Source organism: Emys orbicularis, chromosome 7, assembly GCF_028017835.1.
Source record: "Emys orbicularis isolate rEmyOrb1 chromosome 7, rEmyOrb1.hap1, whole genome shotgun sequence".
NCBI lineage: Eukaryota > Metazoa > Chordata > Testudines > Emydidae > Emys > Emys orbicularis.
In genome coordinates, this window is record NC_088689.1 from 42,582,270 (window position 1) to 42,602,352 (window position 20,083).

The window sequence follows — 20,083 nt, forward strand, 5'->3', positions numbered from 1 at the left end:
GCAGGACCCCAACAATGCAGTCACATGTAAACAGGGGCCTGTAAGAAGTCCAGCCAGCCCTCACCAGTCATCAGAGAGATGACACCTTAACAAGTCACTGTGAGTTATTTAATTTAAGTTCATTTAAATAAATCCTCTGAAAATAATCATCTCCCCAGTAACTTGGGGCTGGTTCTTCCCCTTGTGAAACAGACTTGTGGCAGTTTCACTGTTGTGATGCATCTACCATATGAATCAAAATTGTGAGCTGTATACATATAGTTGGTTTCCCAGCTGAGGTGTACAGGATTGGTGTATGTTGTACTTTAATTAGATGACCTAATAAATCTTTTCACCCCTCATTTCTATAACTCAGTGGTTCCCAAACTTGTTCCGCCGCTTGTGCAGGGAAAGCCCCTGGTGGGCCAGGCTGGTTTGTTTACCTGCCGCGTCCGCAGATTCGGCCGATTGCGGCTCCCAGTGGCCGCAGTTCGCTGCTCCAGGCCAATGGGAGCTGCTGGAAGCAGCGCGGGCTGAGGAACGTACTGGCCGCTGCTTCCAGCAGCTCCCATTGGCCTGGAGCAGCGAACCGTGGCCACTGGGAGAAGCAATCGGCCAAACCTGTGGACGCGGCAGGTAAACAAACCGGCCCGGCGTGCCAGGGGCTTTCCCTGCCCAAGCAGCAGAACAAGTTTGGGAACCACTGCTATAGCTCTTTGAAAACTCCCTAAAAATGTATTTTAATTCAGATGAAACCTTCCTAATAGTAGTATGCCCAGAAGGTAGACTGCAATTTAGCAGAGCTAGATTCAAATCCTAGCTGTTCCACAGATCTCTTGTGTGACCTGGGGCAAGACACTTAATCTCTCTATGCTTCAATTCCTCCACTTTAAAATGTAGATAAACAAATGATGGGAGAAGATAAGTACCATTATCTTATCTATTTATATAGATTGTAAGCTATTCAGAGCAGGGTCTGGTTCATTCTACATTTATGTACAGTGACTAGCACAATGGGGCTCTGTACCTGGAGACCCCAACCAAGATCAATGGTAATGCAAATAAATAAATACATAAAATAATGCCAGCAGAGACTCTGCTAATCATGTAAATAGTCAGAGCCAAGAAACAAAACTAGCCTGACCTTGCAAAATGCTGAGCACCCTCAACTCCTTCTGAAGCCAATGGGAGTTGAGAGTCCTGAATACCTCATAGGCTCAGGTATGAGATAAGAAAAACACAAACAGTAATAACCAAGGTAATGTGGGGGAGTGGACACTCAAACATGAGGGCTATAAAAGCAGCAGCACTAAGTCTTAGACTTTGGGAATTATGAAGCTACCTACCTGCCCATCCCAGCCATTTTATGTGCAAGTGTACCTTTCTTTTCACACACAGGTGGCCTGGGACCATAGCTTGTTCGTACATATTTGCATAAATCAGGGCTACTTGCTAGAAGCTCCCTCTCCCCAGCTTCCTACATTTCAGAGGGCTGCTGTTTCAAAGGGAAAGTTGGGACTGTGATATTTGAACAAAGAAAAGCAGTAAAAGCCAGAAATGTGCCTGTTATTAAATATATATAAAGGACCTACTCACCATTTACACTGCTACCATAGCTTGGGGAATGAGTCCCCTTTGCTCCCACGGTCTGGAGGGAGACGTGCAAAGTTACCTCACTTCTGTTAAAAAGTCTGTTTACTTTGTGCCTGATTGTGTTCAGGTTGCTAGGTTACACTTTTGGTGACAGCAGCCAAGCCCCCCCCCCCCCTTCTCCCAGTGTTCAATTTCCCCTCTTCCTCCACCCCAAATGGGGCTGTCAAATAACCCCCCTTGCTCTTTACCTTACTAATCTTATTCTCAATTGCTCTCCATAGTTACATCTTGAAGCTTTCAATGTAAGAGGCAAGTAAGATCAGCTTGGGTGTGTCAAAGTGGTAGAAGCAAGTTCCAGCACAGTACATCTGAAGCTAAGTACTCATAGATCTAAACAGACAGACTCACAGCCAAACCACATATGCCTCCTGTAAGACAGATAATCTTGAGAAAGGACTAGGCTACTTGAATTCCTAATGAGATTTGTTTTTCATTCTGTTAATTTTCTCTTCTGGGAGCAGTGGCGTAATCAGTACTGCAATTCTATGGGGGCAAAATGTACTTCTTGAGGCCCGGAGCTTTTCCTGCTAATTTAAAAACCCTAAGGATGCAAAGTGTAATGCATTTTCTCTGGAATTATTATTGCATATACACATTGCATATAAATAGGAAGGCAGATATTTAAACAGATGAAGCACATTCTACCCTGGACAGCTGCCACTGTAGAGAAGCATATATTCCATTAAGAGAATGTGGCATGAGGTGTGTATTCAGTCATACTTACCTTCACCAAACAGTCCCAATATGTGCATACCTGGCTGAGAGAGAAGTTCATGGTGCCTATTGGAAAAACAGTAAGACACTGAAATCTGGAAATAAAAGGCTGGTTCTGATGCCTCCAGTAGGCAGAGATTTGGAAGTGATCTAGTGGGAGGCCCTCCAGACTCTGAACAAGGTGTTTAAGAGTAAATTATCTTTACTAACTTTTTAATGATTGAGAGAAAATAGGATTCTCAAGCAGAAAATTTTCACTCAGTGATTACTAAACATATGGCAAAAATTGTCATAGGAGGCCATCACAGCAAAGAGTAGGCATGAATTTAGGATTTAGAATCTAGACTTTTACTGCAAGAATGTGGGCTGAAAGTTACATAAAATGTAGCAGGCTTGTTAGGACAAAATATTTTTTCCTGTTCCTAAAATTGTGTTATGTTCCAACGAGCTAAGTTCCTTCATGTCCTCACGCTATATCAATTGGACCAAAAATTGCACAAATTATGGATATGCTCCACTGCTTTACCTGCAGTTATACAAGCTAGGATAAGATTTACATCAGCTACCAATCTTTATGCTTCAGTGCATGAGCTGATCATCAGCTGCAATGAGGAAGAAATTTCCCCACCAACTCAACACAAACACACCACACAGCTACACATTTGGGCATTTTCACCTTTTTCTGCAGCATTCAGTAGATGTTCCTGTCAAGGAGAGAACACAGAACTAGATGGAATGTTGATCTTTCTTGTGTTTCTGCTGCTGCATTATTAGCCCATGGCATGAATATGTATTGACATTCATCTGTTTTGCATGCTACCACTGTGTTAAAGTCTGCCAATTTGAAACATAGGCTCAGTAACGCACTGTGAAGCTGTAGAAAGCATTAGGCTTTTATTACAGACTGCTATTATTACAGACAGAAGGGAAAAGAAGCCAGCAACAGGGAAACTATGTGATCCAGTGAAGCTAGAGAGGTTGACAGTATTAACTGGGACATCACAGTAACAGCCCAACACAGGCCACACAGAAAACAAAGTGGCACCAGGCACCAAAATCAAAAGCAGAATGTCTGTAACTTGTGTCATGAGACTCCATTTCTTCCACACAGTGCAGCGACTGGGGCAAGCTTGGGATGAAGACATAGTCTCTTAAAAGAGTAGTATTTGTGAACTGCAGAGGTCACTACATTTCAAGCCATCCAAAATCCTCCATCTGTAACAATATTTTATACCAAAGGGGTAGCCGTGTTAGTCTGGATCTTTAAAAGCAGCAAAGAGTCCTGTGGCACCTTATAGACTAACAGACGTATAGGAGCATGAGCTTTCGTGGGTGAATACCCACTTCTTCGGATGCATGTAGTGGAAATTTCCAGGGGCAGGTATAAATATGCAGGCAAGAATCAGTGTAGAGATAACGAGGTTAGTTCAATCAGGGAGGATGAGGCCCTCTTCTAGCAGTTGAGGTGTAAACACCAAGAGAGGAGAAACTGCTTTTGTAGTTGGCTAGCCATTCACAGTCTTTGTTTAATCCTGAGCTGATGGTGTCAAATTTGCAGATGAACTGAAGCTCAGCAGTTTCTCTTTGAAGTCTGGTCCTGAAGTTTTTTTGCTGTAGGATGGCTACCTTTAAATCTGCTATTGTGTGCCGGGGAGGTTGAAGTGTTCTCCTACAGGTTTTTGTATATTGCCATTCCTAATATCTGATTTGTGTCCATTTATCCTTTTACGTAGGGACTGTCCAGTTTGGCCGATGTACATAGCAGAGGGGCATTGCTGGCATATGATGGCATATATTACATTGGTGGACGTGCAGGTGAATGAAGCAGTGATGGTGTGGCTGATCTGGTTAGGTCCTGTGATGGTGTCGCTGGTGTAGATATGTGGGCAGAGTTGGCATCGAGGTTTGTTGCATGGATTGGTCCCTGGACACACAATAACAGATTTAAAGGTAGCCATCCTGCAGCAAAAAAAGTTCAGGACCAGACTTCAAAGAGAAACTGCTGAGGTTCAGTTCATCTGCAAATTTGACACCATCAGCTCAGGATTAAACAAAGACTGTGAATGGCTAGCCAACTACAAAAGCAGTTTCTCCTCCCTTGGTGTTCACACCTCAACTGCTAGAAGAGGGCCTCATCCTCCCTGATTGAACTAACCTCGTTATCTCTACACTGATTCTTGCCTGCATATTTATACCTGCCCCTGGAAATTTCCACAACATGCATCCGAAGAAGTGGGTATTTAGTAAGAGACTGTTTAACAAGATCTTTTCAATGGATCGTTAATGCCCTTCTGCAAGGGGGAGAGACTAGCAGTTGGCTTGGGAAGGTAGGGTTGGGAGGAGGGGACAAGGAAGGGAGAAGTCTTACTATGCGATTTCCTTTAAGTGTAGAGTACTAGACTGGAGACAGTTTAAAAGCCAAGTCAGTGTAAAACTGATGGTCAGTGAAGCTTAGGCTCCAAAGTACTTAGGAGAGAGGATGCAGACGGTGGATTGTCAGGGAAGTAGGGAACAACATGAAAAGCTCTGCTGAATAGATGCGCAAAAGCTACTGAAGTGTTGAAGAACAGACCTTCATTGGTAGATTTTTTTTTTTATTTCAGCAAAAACTAAAACCTCAGCTAACACGTACAGTACTGCTACTGCACAGCACCTTTTGGGTTTTAAATAGGTAATTGCAGGAAGAGCAGAGGTGCTCACCTGCTCTCAGATATGCAGCTACTCATCTCCAGCAGATTTGCCTCTTCATATATAATTGAAGGGTCTTTCAAGTTTAACCTCCTTCTCCTGCTGAACACAGAGAATAAAAGTGTTTTTAAATAGGACTTGAATAAGCAGGATTTAGCAGAATAGAAAGGGATGTAAGTGTAACTGACACCATAATTGATATTTCAGGATCCTAAAGAATATTTTAAAAATATAATGGGCAATCCTCCTTATCTCTGAGGTATTTTTGGATGATTGACATTTCTCTTCCCCATGAAAGACCTACATTTATTCTGCTCTCCACTTGATTTTCTTGTGGGCAATTTTTTTTTCTTTTAGGTACTTATATCATTGATTATCACAATTTTTTTTTATTATGGGGGCCAAATACAGACTACTTCAAGGGACCCACCTTTCAGAAAGCACTGAGCACCTATCATCTGAAACAAATCAGGCCTTTTTCAAAGGGCAACCCATAGCATGAGTCACTTTGGAAAGTCTCTAAGTACCAGCTAAAAGAATATACTGTTTTTGGTGTAGCCCGTGGAAAAATGCTTTTTTGAATGTCAAAGTAAAGGACTTTTGTGTTTATATTTTGGTGTGCCACATTTGCTAGTGTACACTGTTCCTTTAACTCTAGAAGTCATTGGGACAGTCCATTAGTCCTGCTATTAACAACATGTTGGGGCAACTAGATGCGAAGATAGGCGTAATTGGAGAGCATGTAAACCATCATGTCTGTGCATGTTTTACTCTTTTTACACCCCTACTTTTCAGTTGACATGCTACCATCAGCACTGCATTTGTTTACAGCCTGTGCTCTAATCACAAAATCGATCACCCCTTTGTGCTTGATATAATGTTACTTGCTAGGGAGGACATCCTAACAATCATACAAGATGCTCTATCCACCAGTGTAATCTATACTCACTGTGTGCAGATGCACACTCCAGTAACAAACACCAAGACAGCCAGAGAAGTCAGTGCCAGAATCATTTTTCATTTGCCAGTGCTCTCTGTTATCAAAAGCAGAGCCACAGGCTGGCACTGCCTTCTCATGAACCCCACCAGACAGCTGGGGAAAGTGAAGCTCATATATGACAGGCTATATACAGGGGAGAGATCTACTTCCAGCCCTTCCACCCAAGTTTACTGCTGCTTTGGACATTTCCCTTCCCACCTCCCTGACTACCTTCTTCAAATGGAAAAACAGCCTACTTTAGCAGCTCTCAGTCCATACTCCATGGTACTGTATATACACTAATGTAGGGTACTGTATGGCGATACAGATTTCCTCTCTAAAGTAGAACAAGGAAATGGTCATCATCTGATTCCTCATACTCCAAGCTCAATTAAATGTCCCAAGAGTAAAGTTTCAAATAATAATTGTTTAGTCAGCTGCAGGTGCATAGTGAAAGTTTGTTATTTTTATAAATCTACAAAGTTTCTTAATAGGACGGTTTAGAGATGCACAATAAGAACACTTTTCAGAGTAGCAGCCGTGTTAGTCTGTATCCGCAAAAAGAACAGGAGTACTTGTGGCACCTTAGAGACTAACAAATTTATTAGAGCTACAGCCCACTTCTTCGGATGCATATATATATATATGCTGTAGCCCACGAAAGCTTATGCTCTAATAAATTTGTTAGTCTCTAAGGTGCCACAAGTACTCCTGTTCTTTTTAATAAGAACACTGTATGTCTTTGTTTCAGATAAATTGGTGGCATAGTGGTTAGCATAGATGGTCTTACAATAGATAAAATTTTCCACCCAGCTGAGCCTTTCTACCTTTTTAAGAGGAAGGATAGTATTATGTTTAAGGCACTGTGCTGAGTCATAGGAGATATGGGTTTAATTTCCTGCTCTGCCATTTATTTCCTGTATGATTAAGGACAAATCACTTAATCTGTGACTCAATTCCCCATCTGTAAAGTGGGAATAACAAAGCTTCTTTTCTCCCACCTTTTATCTATTAGATTGTAAGCTCTCTAAGGCTGGGACTCCCTTACTGTGTGTGCACAGCACCTACACACATCTCAGTTGGGATCTCTAGAGATTGCAACATAGTTTTGCAAGTGCCGCGTTAGCTTGGCAGATAGGCCTTCCAGATTCTTCTCTTTTCAGCTTCCTAATAAAACTCTTCTCTGCTATCTCTGGTAAATATTGCCATCTTCAAGCCTCCAGGGGATCATTTTAAGCTTTGAGTTCCTTGTGTTTTACACAAAGGTTCATCAGCCTCTGACAGCTGATGTCTAGTGACTGAACTTCTCATTGGCTGAAGGGTAGCTGGGGGTAAAAAAGAATCGAATACTTTGAAGTAAGAGTTTCCACTCCAATAGCAACATGCTCCAGGTGATTTCTGAGAGATGGGCAAAACTGGGGAGATTTGGATGTGGGTCACAGTTTTATCTAAACATCCAAGTTCAGGAGGTAAGAGTGTTTTAGGTAGAAGTATTTATCCCTTTGTATGAAGGATAATGTGCCATGTTTCCTCTTGGAGTAAAAGAGGGAGTTCCTGCAGCTATTTTAAGGCTATGTCTACACTAGCACTTTTGCAACTGCAACGGTATAGCTGTGCCACTGAAAGGTCTGTTTTACAGTGAAAATTAAATTTGAAAAGCTTCAAATGCAGTTACAAAAATTCTTGCTCCCCTATATTCTGAAGGATTATGAGAGGCATGAGTCACCAGTCCAACTCCCACTGCATTTTATGTATATTTTCACAATTAAACAAGTTGATAAGATTCACATAAAAGATGTTAGGCAGAATCCTTTAAATACCTTTGGTAATTTAAAGAACATCAAAACAACCGTTTACAGGTGCAAGATTAAAAGTAATCAACATAAACATGCTTGTTGCCATAAGTGTCTCCACTTAAAAGTAGCTTGAGCATAAACATTCATTTAATTCAGGAGCTATAGAGTTTTACAAATCCTCATCTGAACTATTGAGACTATTCCCTGTCAGATCTCTTTCCTGTAGCTACACCAGCAACAGCAATTAATCATATATTAAGAACGTGTTCTTCCTTAGTGATCACCTACAATTTAGCTGGAAATGATATCCAATTACATTAATTCTCATCTAAGAAGCATTATCGTCATCTTCTGTGCATGAGTTATATCTGCTATATTGGGAAATGGGGCCAGTATTATTTGCAGGCTATAGTCAACCAATTTTGTGGCTCAGAATTTGTGCATTTTTTGAAAAAATAACTAATATTTGGTGATAAAGCCCTCAAATATGTGAAGTGTGTATTTAATCATCACTACATGCCATTTCATCTCTAAGCACTAAGACATAAGAGCTGCTAAAGTAAATGTAAGGCACAAACGATGATTATTTTTAAGTATTTATGAAATATTGTTCCAATTTCAAAATACAATAGGGATGAGCCTGTTTTTCTACTCCATTAGCATTGTGACAAGGTGTAAAGGCTCTCTGGCATGTAAGGAGTTACCAGGTTCCTGCCTATCAGATGGTTGATCTGGGCAGAGTTATAAAAGGAAAAGGGAAGGTAGGGTAGGGGAAGTTACCATAGGGCAGTGACTCTCAACCAGGGGTACATATACCACTGGGGTACTCAGAGGTCTTCCAGGGGGTACTCAACTCATCTAGGTCAGTGTTTCTTAACCTGGGGGTTGCAGCCCTCAAAGGGGTCACAGGACAGGTTATGGGGAGTCACACGTGCAGGGCTGGCATTAGGAGGTGCCAAGCAGGTAAATGGCCTGGGGTTCCACACCACAGGGGGCCCCGTGAAGCTAAGTTACATGCTTTAGCCCCACTGCCTGAGGCTCAGGCTTCACACAAGGCTCACAAGTGAAAAACAGGCTCAAGTATCACACTGAAATGTAAGTACAATATTGATATTCCAATTGTTTATTTTATAATTATATGGTAAAAATGAGAAAGTCAGTAATAGTGTGCTGTGACCCTCTTTTGTATTTTTATGTCTGATTTTTGTAACCAAGTAGTTTTTAAGTGAGGTGAAACTTGGGGGGATGCAAGACAAATCAGACTTCTGAAAGGGGTAAAGTAGTCTGGAAAGGTTGAGAACGACTGCAATAGGGAAAGGGTGTGTTGTCTCTTTTCCCAGGTGGCAAGACCTTGGCTGGTTATTACCTAGTAATTGGAGTTGATTTATTCTGGTTTTTAGTTTGGGCTTTGGGAAATAAAGGAAACCCAGAAGAAAGTGATGTGGAGAGATTTGGAGTTGGGACTTTATTTTTCCATCCCTGGCTGGTGAGTGCACACTGCTTTATTAGCACCCAGAAGTCTCCGTTGGGATTGTGGCCTCCATACAGTTGTATAGAGAGGTGTGCTTCCTGCCCCAGAGAGCTTGCAGTCTAAGGAACTGATACTGCAGAGGGGCTCTGTGAAGATGGACCCCCGTTGGCCCCATTGGCTCCAGTGGGGCTTGTCGCCATGCAGAGTTCATTGCAGGATCAGGGCCTTAAACTAGGTGTAAAAAGTGTGGTTACTACACAGGAAGATGAGGGTAACCCTAATAGCTGGTCTATAACTACATACTTCTAAGTGTATCAGCTGATAGTTCTAAGTCTCTTAAGGTTTTTCTTAACTACAACAAAACCCAACAACTTAACAAAAAGTTCAATCTCAGCAATCCTCACTGGCCATCCACCTAGCAGCACGTAACCCTAAAAAACTGCAAAGACCACTACCTGTCAGAGTGAAAACTGCGAACATTCTCCTCACTCTTCTGTTAAGGCTGTGCTGAGCTGCAATGAAAACATGCATTCTGCATAGAATATTCCACACACACCAGGTATGTCTAGAAAATGCTGGATTGTTTTGTCACAGTATATTTTATTATGTAATAGAATAGTGATTGCTATGCTGCCTCTTACTGTTGGTATTCTGAAATATAGCTTTCCATGTTAGCTCCAATGATGCTGTATGCTGCAAAATGCTTTCACTGGAAATGGAGCTTTTATGGAAAAAATGAGTCTTGCACATAAAGCTGGACAAATTAGCAGGGATCTATGGTTCTTTTTCCTCTTGTCACTTTAAATTTGGAACTGTCTGCTGCCAGGCCAGCTCAGCTCTAGAGAAGTAGCACTTCCATACTGAACAGTTTCCCCTTGCTTCCTGAAAATACACTATTAAAGTGTATATATTAACACCATGTGTATAATTAGCTAAGCAATGAAATAGTGGTAGTGTAGTGACTGTAAGCCAGGATACTATTTGCTATGCACAAAGTAATAGCTAAAAATATTGTTGGCTGTTAAAACCCATTTTCCCTTACTCTTGAGTAGGCCATAGGATCTTTGACTTTCATTTGCCCCACAAGTGGACCACTGGGTTTGCAGGGGGAAGGGCCAGCATAGGTCCACCTACAGCAGCCTCGCCCACCTATGGCTGATGTTGGGGAAAGGTCTCTCCAGGTCCCGTGTAGGTTGCTTACAGCCCCTGAAGTAATGGCAGAATCCCATCATTTAGTGTCTTTGAGTGAAGAATGACACTTCAAACTGTGCTACCCTCTTAGTGCAATACTGCTGTGTTAGGATTTGGTACGATGCCAAATCCTGTCATGGGACTTCAGCTCTCAGATTTATTCCTAAAAGTGACTTGACGCTCTAGAAAGGCAGTTTAGAAAATCTGGCTTCCAAGGGAGGAAAAGAGTTACTCATCCCACTTGGCGCTAGTTCCTTTGAGTGATCACCCATCTTTGACAAGAATGAAGCAAAATAAAGCTACCAATTTTGCTTGAGTGTGAGGATGGAATAAGGGATGACTTAAACATGACATATTGTTTGGTCCTCATTGTTCATATTCCTTTTTAAAACACCTTATTCTAAAATTTGGTAGTACCACTAGAGTTAAGTGTCTATCAGCATTTCTGTTACAAACCTCTCTTTTGCAGGTTAACTCAATTAGAAGAGTTGGGCATGTCATGTTCCTCTGAGAGAGCTCAATAAGTTGAGTTTAGCTGTCCTTGAGTTACATCAGTGGGAGCTATAGCAGAAGTTTCATACACTTGTATAACCAGGTGTTAAAAATGAAGTTCCATAATCTGCAGTAGGAATGTGGCCTTCAAGCTAAATTAATTTGGCGTTAATATGACTAAACAATAAAATCATTACTGTCTTTAACTGATCAGAACCCTTGATTTACAAAAATTGCCTCTGACACCCACCACTATCACTCCTAGCAGAGGATGAGAAGGGAAGATGATGTGGCTGCAAAGACCCAATCCATACCTTATAGGAATGTGTACTGCCTCTGTAGTGTTCCCAGCCCATGAGTGAAGAAGAGGGCAGGTTTTTCGTTTGTCACTCATGTGACAGGGCATTGCCAAACTAGGCCAGACCTAGTGTTGTACTTTGGAATCTGACCTACTGTTGCACTGAGTGTAACATTAGAGACATTCCATCATGCTTAGACAAACAGATAGAAGCAATGATGGTTTGAGTATCTACTACTAGTGCAGGCAGGCTCATCAGAAACCACATTTTCCAGTTTAACCAAGTGTTTTGGAGAGTCAAGCAGGATCATTTGAGAATCTGTTCCCAAAAAGCCACAGATCGCTGACATCACAATATTAGAGATGTGAACACTCATGACTCTTGCCTGCAGTTGGAATGCATTTTGTACGTTAGAGGTAGATTCTGTGGACAAAACTAAACAGCTAGTCGGCTACTGACATAATAGGACCGAATCACATCCAATTTCATTTGCTTTCTAAACAAGACAATGATTTTCCTGTGCTAGAGTAAAGAGATCTAAACTACCTGACCCACCACTTACTTTTGGAATAAAACTCCTAGTTGGTATTTCTGTAAAAGACAGATGGCGAGCGCCTCTAAACCAATTTTAGCCAATTATATGATCCTCTCAGCCAATCACATAATTCCTTCTAGTCAGCTGATGAAGCCTCCCTGCACCAAATACTGCCTCCAGCAGGTGAGGGCAGATTGCTGTCCTTAGGTTCTGCTGATTTGTTGACATAACTGACCTAGGCTATTGTTGCATTTACTCTTCTCAGAACAGGGAAATTTGTGGAATTATGCCAAATTGCATCAGATCAGGAAGGGTATGAGAATTGGATACTCATCACAATGAAATGCCACTTATAGCTGGGGGTGTCTATACAGGATGGCCACTCAGTTAACTTGTAAGAATGAATAATAGAGGTGCAAGAGACCAACCCAAACACCTCTGACCTGACATATTTCTGCACACAGGCAATTACAGCTGTGGAAATCAGCTGTGCCATGTCAGCCACATGACCTGGAACCTGGGTAAGATGCTCTTTCACTGTAAAAATCAGCTTAACGTATTACTGCCAAAAGCTCACTTGTGGCTTCTTCTCTCTGGACAATTTATCACTATGACTGATCATGGCTGGAATTAGTCTGCAGTGCCAGGGTTAATAATTTTTCTTTTTATTGTGTGATCAGGAGAGTTTTTAGAAAAAATGTTTTGATAAGAAGTATTGAAGAAACCATGGGGGTGGAGTGGAGATTCTGATACTGATGACTATTTTTAATAAATGGCAGTGGCAGAAGTCTCTCAATCAATATTCTATAACAATCTGAGCCCAGCTGTCAGGGCTTCATAATTAACAAGGTTCTGAGCTTTATGGTGTTAGAACAAACGACCAAGGGTCCACCCCCATCCACCTATTTAAGAACCCCTCCCTTTCCCCCCTCAGTTGATGCCTTGAATATATAAAAGGTAATACTGTATGGATAAGCTGGACATAAATTTCAAAAACTGACTAAGGGTCAGATCTTTCTTTACACCTCCCATAGATGCAAAGAACCCTGATCACAGCAGGACCAGTGTGGTTTCATTGTGGGCGAGTGCCCAGAACATGGGGGAGCAAACACAGAGAAGCCAGAGATTTGCAGGGGATCTTTGCAACCCAATGTGTACAAGAAGTCTTTTTGGGGGGCAGTGTAGGTGGAGCCATGACAATGAAAATCCATGGGCAGTTCCACCTGTAGAACAGAGTGGCTCCGCTGTTGCTCAGTGATCTATGACCTTCTCAGTTCATGGCCTGGTTACTCAGGCTGGGAGCTGAGAAGATAATTTGTCTGTGTTATTAATTATGGTAGTGCCTAGAGGACCTGGTTGGGGGATCAGGGCCCCATTGTTTTATATACTGAACACACATAATAAAGAGTTCCTGACCTGGAGAGTTTACAATCTATATATGTTTCCATTCTGTCCTGAGAGATTGTGGGAAAGCTTCTTATTGATACAAAGCTCTGAAGAAATCACTGGGAAAAGTTACAGTGCTGCATTTTAAAAGGTGAGAGTGACAAATGTGGCAGCATTATAAATTCAGAACCACAATACAATTTTTGCAACAATCTAAGTGTACGTTTCTAATCACAGTGTTTGTCTCCAGAATCCTGTGCTTTCATGTCAGTGAGGTTAATGTCTCCAATACCATCAAGAAGAGGATGTGCTTTTATCAGCAGAAAAAAGTTGAAAACGTGAAGTGAGTACAATCTAAAGGCTCCGAAATCAGAAGGTAAATACAAAATATCCCCAACTCTATTATTTGAAAAACAAAACTTCATGTTTTTTTGAGGGCCTGACTCATGAATTTTGACAGTGGTAATAATCTCATCAATTGCATAGCCATATAGTGGAAAAAGAGACAATGGCAAAGAGACGAGTAAATCTAAACCCAATTCACTTTCTCCATCATCTATCTACTGCAATTTACATGGCTCATCAAGGGCTGACATGTCATTAAATGACGCTTGTTGCTGAGCCCCCTGGATAGCTTAAGGTGTTGAATCCTTTTTACTTTCATCTCCACACTTAATCATTTTGCAAATGTTTACTGTGTGTGTATTTTAAAATGCGTTGTCAGTGTTTTGCTTCTGTTGTGTTTTTGCACTTGTCAGATTGTGATCTATTGGAAACCAAAGGCAGAAAACTTCTTCGAGAGGAGATGCATGTGGCTCTAGGAAACTGAGCAGAGATTTTTTTTTTTTAGCTATTTTTTTAAATCAGGAATTAAACTTACAACTATTTTGTCTTTTCCTGGTACATGACTATAATCTTTAAACCAATTCAGGTCTTAAATTCTGAGGAAATATTAAAATTTATTATGACCTTTTAATGTCTGGGGACTTTAAATATAAATATTTGAATGTTGTATTGGTTTTTAATCCATTTTTGGATGAATCTCATTTCAGCACTTTGAGCAACTCGTGAGTCCAGAACAGTGGCACAACTTAAGGAGGAAAAACCTAACTTGAAAGCCTCAACCTTTTAAAAAGCCACATTTATTGCTGTTTTAATCACCCCCCAAATATGGTTGCTGAAATAAGTGGAATTCAAACTGTGCTAATACAGAAAATAGCTATAATGGTCTGTTTGTTTTTAGTTATAAATCAAACACCAATCAGTTGGAAGATTGTAGTTAAAACAGACTGAGTGTTATTTGCATTGTTGTGTTAATCAGCCATAGCTTTTCATGAAGTCCAATTAGAATGAGTCCTATCTAATCTATGGCCATGCTCATGCAAAGACTCTCACATTTACTTAACTTTATGTGCTGCAAGTAGTCCCTTTGACTTTGCATTACATAACTTAGGCACAAGCATAAGTGTCTGCAGGATCAGGAGGACCTATATTTGCTTAATCTGAATGCATAACAATTGTGTAAAGAATTAAGCCGTAGTCCTGCAACTGGTTGCCTGTGGACAGAGCACTCATCAGCACAGAGACCCATTGACCTCAACGTGGTTCCATGTAGTGTGGCAGTCTGTGAGGATAACAACACAGGATCTGAATCATAGGGTGGAGGAGGGAATGAGGAGAAGAGCACCAGTGTATCTTGCTCTTATAATCAATTACTCCTACCTCCTGTCTTCACCAAGATTGCATAATCACACTGACAAAACAAATAAACTACAGTAACTCCTCACTTATCGTTGTAGTTATGTTCCTGAAAAATGCGACTTTAAGTGAAACGATGTTAAGCAAATCCAATTTCTCCATAAGAATGAATGTAAATGGGGGGTTAGGTTCCAGGGAATTTTTTTTTTTTTTTTGCCATACAGTACAGTAATATAGTTGGGAGGTGCCCCCGCCTTACCCCACACAGGCACAGCCCACTGGCACTGGAGACAATGAGGCAGGCAAGGAGGCTGAAGGTGCTGTAGACTAGGAGAAGCACATTGCGCAGCGGCAGCTTCCCCTACTCTGCAAGCACCAGGAGCGGGGCGCTCAACCCTTGGCCCGCCCACGCCCCCCCTTCTCCCAAGCCCCCACGCTTAACCCGCCGAATCCTTGCTCCTCCCCCCTCCCTCCTGAACGCCACAAGCCAGCTGATTGCTGCGGGGGAGGAGGGGGAAGGTGCTGATCCGCGGGGTCTGCTGGCGGGTGGGAGGTGCTGGGGTGTGTGTGTAGGGGAGCTGATGGGGGGGCTGCCAGCTGTGGACTAAGCAGGCAGCCAAACAACGTTATAGCGAAGCATTGCACAACTTTAAATGGAGCATGTTCTGTAACTGAGCAGGGACGTAAGATCGAAACAACCTTAAGAGAGAGGACGTTAAGTGGGGAGTTACTATAAATAATAGGAGAATTGCAGTGTTTTGAGTTAGGTTAGTTGGATTGACTTCATATTGTGAACATTCTATTCTAGATCTGTAGAAACCATTTGCAGTGCACAATTCATTCAAATTAATTATGTTCCTTTATCTTTCCTGAATTTGTCACTTTAAATTTAATCTAGTACTTGAAATTATTCAAATAACTATATAAATTATATTGCAGATTTTTGTGAATAAATTTCAGCCTATGAATTGTTTACAAACATTGTCTGCCCGAGGTGTTCATTAGCACTTTGTTCACATGATATTGTTTTTGTTCCTTGATTGGATAAGTGAAAATGTTATAAAGGGTATATGTTTGTGTGAGATCTAGTCACTGGGCCTTTGATTCTCTCAGGAAAATGGGTCAAAGAGGTTCAGAGTATCTGTAGGCCTCACCTGAGACAACACTACAAGGCAATATATTTTAATATTGGCTCAGGTTAAACTTAAAATGTTTTCTTGTGGTAGTCAAATAAAATAATTGTGTGTGGTGCCAATTGTAAAGTGGGTGTATGAACTATTTAACTGCATCTGTGCCAGGGTTTTTGCATGATCCTAGTTCTGAAGGATGTAATTACATACTCTTGACTTCTCATTTAAATATTAGTGCAAGGGATTTAGCCAACACAGGGCATTCTTGGAGGTCCAGATCGGCTGACTTTACAGATTCTTTGTGCTACCAGAGTGGCTCACAGTGGCTGTAGCTGGGCTGGATCACGCCCAGAGCCACATACACTGTAATATTAGTCAATCAATATGGAGTAAATTAAAAGGAAATGGGGTTGGTGTAACATATGACACACTCATAATGTATTTTAAAAAGCCAACACATTCCTCCTCGCATCTCCTACAGGCTATCATTAGTTGAAGTAAAGGTTGCAATTCCTGTTTGTAGTCAGATTGTGGAGCTGTTTAGCACTGGGAACACGGGGTTGAGGAGTATGCATTATGTTTTGAGAATTAGGCTTGGATTTTGTTTACTGATGTCTTGTTGATTCCCATTTTTTAATGAGTTGGTATTATGTTTAGGTTAACAACATTAACTTTCTACAGTACTGTTTTTTGTTTTTGAATTATCCTAAATTTGACTTTAACCAACATTTGTTTCTAATTGTAGACTGAACCATTTGATGTTTGACTGATGTAATTCCAATAGCTTTGTTGTGAGACCTGATGTTGCCCTCAGTAATTACTATTTATTATATATCACAGTAATGGCCAGAGATGCCAGCTAAAATTAGGGCCCCATCATGATAGACACTATATAAACACAGAATAAGAGACAACCCTTGCCCCAAAGAGCTTACAATCTATAGAGATTAGACATCTAAAAGGTGGTGGAGAATCAGACACAGAGAAATAAAGTGATTTGCCCAAGGTCAGTGGCAGAGCCAGGAATAGAACTGGGGTCTCCCGATTCCCAGTCTAGTACCCTTTTCACTATACAGTCGTCTTATTTTTTTTTTTTTAAATCCATCCTTATAGATTGAACAAGACTCATAGACTCATAGACTTTAAGGTCAGAAGGGACCAATATGGTCATCTAGTCTGACCTCCCGCATGATGCAGGCCACAAAAGCTGACTCACCCACAACAGAATCTTCCAGCCTGCGACCCCTGCCCTATGCTGCGGAGGAAGGCGAAAAACCTCCAGGGCCTCTGCCAATCTACCCTGGAGGAAAATTCCTTCCCGACCCCAAATATGGCGATCAGCAGAACCCCGAGCATACAGGCAAGATTCTACAGCCGGACCCTCATTTTACCCGCGATGGCCCGTTAATGCCTAATTGACTAAAATCACATTATCCCATCAAACCATTCCCTCCATAAACTTATCAAGCCTAATCTTGAAGCCAGAGAGGTCCTTCGCCCCCACCGTTTCCCTCGGAAGGCTGTTCCAAAATTTTACCCCTCTGACGGTTAGAAACCTTCGTCTAATTTCAAGCCTAAACTTCCCCACGGCCAGTTTATATCCATTCGTTCTCGTATCCTATCAACTACACATCTTACTGCTTGCCACTTCTCTTTCCTTTTTTTCTCCTATCTTGCCAGATTTATTTCTCATTGGAGTGAGCAGGTTACCTCTGATATGGGATCTTGATGTCACCTTCATGATATTCTTCAGCAAACTGAAGTCCTACATACTTGATCTTTCTACCATTCTTTTGAGATTGTGTTACTGAAATTTCCAGTTTCAAAATCTTTCTTCTAAACCTTTCTTCTTATAACAGTATTCTAAAAAGGGAGAGGGGTATTGTGACCCAGTAACCTGTTGGTACCAACTGGCAGAGGGCACGGGGAATGCAGGATTTTAGAGGGATCCTCTGGGTCAGATATAGGCATAATAGTTCACTGGTTGTCATAATCATAGTGAAATGTATGTTTGGGTAATATTTAAGGAATTATATATCTAAACTAAAAATTACATTCTTAAGGTCTGGAGGTTAAGGCAGATCACCAGGAACTGACATACCTTGGACATGTTCCTTTTAGACAGGAGGCAACAGATCCTTACCTCTGTGCCTGGCCCTGAGAGTATTGTGTATTGTCTGCCTCACAAGGATGCCTATTTGCATATTGGCCCAGATACCAGTTGAAAGATTGCAAAATCCACAAGAGAAAATTGACAGGAAAACACAATCATCAGGGGAGCGTCCTCTTTATGACTAAAATTAAAGGATTAGTCTAGTGCAGGGGTAGGCAACCTATGGCACGTGTGCCAAAGGCGGCATGTGAGCTGATTTTCAGTGGCACTCACACTGCCTGGGTCCTGGCCACCAGTCCGGGGGGCTCTGCATTTTAATTTAATTTTAAATGAAGCATCTTAAACATTTTTAAAACCTTATTTACTTTACATACAACAATAGGTTAGTTATATATTATAGACTTATAGAAAGAGACCTTCTAAAAATGTTAAAATGTATTACTGGCACTTGAAACCTTAAATTAGAGTGAATAAACATAGACTCGGCAACCACTTCTGAAAGGTTGCTGACCCCTGGTGGTCTGGTGTATCAGGGAATGCAAAGAAACACAGGATCCTTCACCGAGGAGGCAAAATGACAGCATGTTGCGTCTCATAAAAGCGGGGTCACAGCCAGCCTGGCTGTAAAGTGCTTGTGAGGAAAAACTTTATTAGTCATGAGAGTATCTTGTTAACATGCATTCTGAGCCTAGACTTAATTATGATTTTATTTTACATGTAACCATTTGTTTCCAATACATTTACTTACTATTACTTTGAATCCCTATGCTTTGTTAAAGAAACCTATTTTTGATTTCACTATAAACATGTCTAAGTGCTGTGTGGTAAGTACAATGGTGATCTGAGTTGGAATTTGTAAGCTGGGGTGTGCTGTGTCTTTGGAAGTAGTAGATCTTTAAATACTGTAAGTGTCCAGTGGAATAGGGTCTGGACATTCCAGGGAGATGCTCAGGTCGTGGGGTTTGGAGTGTGCTTATTGTTAACCTGTAGAGAGATGGCAGGGCCTCCGTAGGCCTATTCAGGAGTGCTTGTGGTGCCGGTGGCCGGTGAAGTTGGGGAGCTGACACCCCACTGGTATAGACAAGGCTTCCTCCCCTTAAGGGCAGGTGGTAGCGAGGAGCCTAAACCCTGGAGACCCTCTGGAAGTGTCCCAGATATCATAGGGCAAGTGCATGACAAGAGTTTGATAGTTAAATCCATCCAGCACCTTGTTGCAGCTGGGATACCACTGTCTCCTAACAGTAGTCCCAGCTACATGTATTTAACTAGAAAGTGAAGGAACATGTCTGGTGGTGTAGTTTCCTTTCAACGATTTAGTAACAGCAATAAAATAAAGTAGGGCTGAAAAGACAAATCAGTTCAGGTCACATAAGAACTTCATCATTCCACCCCCCTCCTAAATGTGTCCCCCCCCCCCTTTTTGGGGGGGAATCCTTCTGTACTTCTGAAGCCTATCCATGACCAGAATTAAAGTGTTGAAATATCACCCAATGTCCCCATCCTGCTATCAGATTAATGTGGGTTCAGGGTCCATTTGTGCAGCGCTCATGGCAGGCTCAGGGCCCAAGTGTCTGAGTATTGGTAGCCCCATCTCAACCGTCTATCTTCCTGTTAGCTCTGCAGGGATGTGGAAACAGACAGGAAAGGGCTAAAAAGTGTGGCGCACATGCATATTCTACCAGACTCAAGAGCTGGGCACAAAAGAAGGAAGTAAACTGTGGAAGCCTGGGTGGGGATTGACTAGGCTAATATTTGAAAGAGGGTGGATAAAGTCTGAAGAGGGTACTTTAGCTATCTCACATCATAAAATCCTGGTGAAGGTAAGGGTATTTTTGTCAGACTATTCTATTGCACACAACTGAGGGCTAGTTTGTTTTCATTTGGGTGTAGACTGCTCACACCTCCAGCATGTATGATTGTTAGCAGCACTGTTATAGTGACATACTAAGGGAACAAGAG

At 41.6% G+C, this 20,083-nt stretch overlaps 1 protein-coding gene across 1 annotated transcript in view; it reads left to right on the top strand.

Moving 5' to 3' along the window:
- The first annotated feature begins 11,866 nt into the window (after nt 1-11,866).
- The window catches only part of SGPL1 (sphingosine-1-phosphate lyase 1), a 55,730-nt gene continuing 47,513 nt past the window's right edge, over nt 11,867-20,083 (top strand). The window contains exon 1 of the mRNA XM_065408189.1: nt 11,867-11,980. Within this exon, the coding sequence (XP_065264261.1) occupies nt 11,867-11,980 (114 nt within the window). The remainder of the gene's footprint in view (nt 11,981-20,083) is intronic.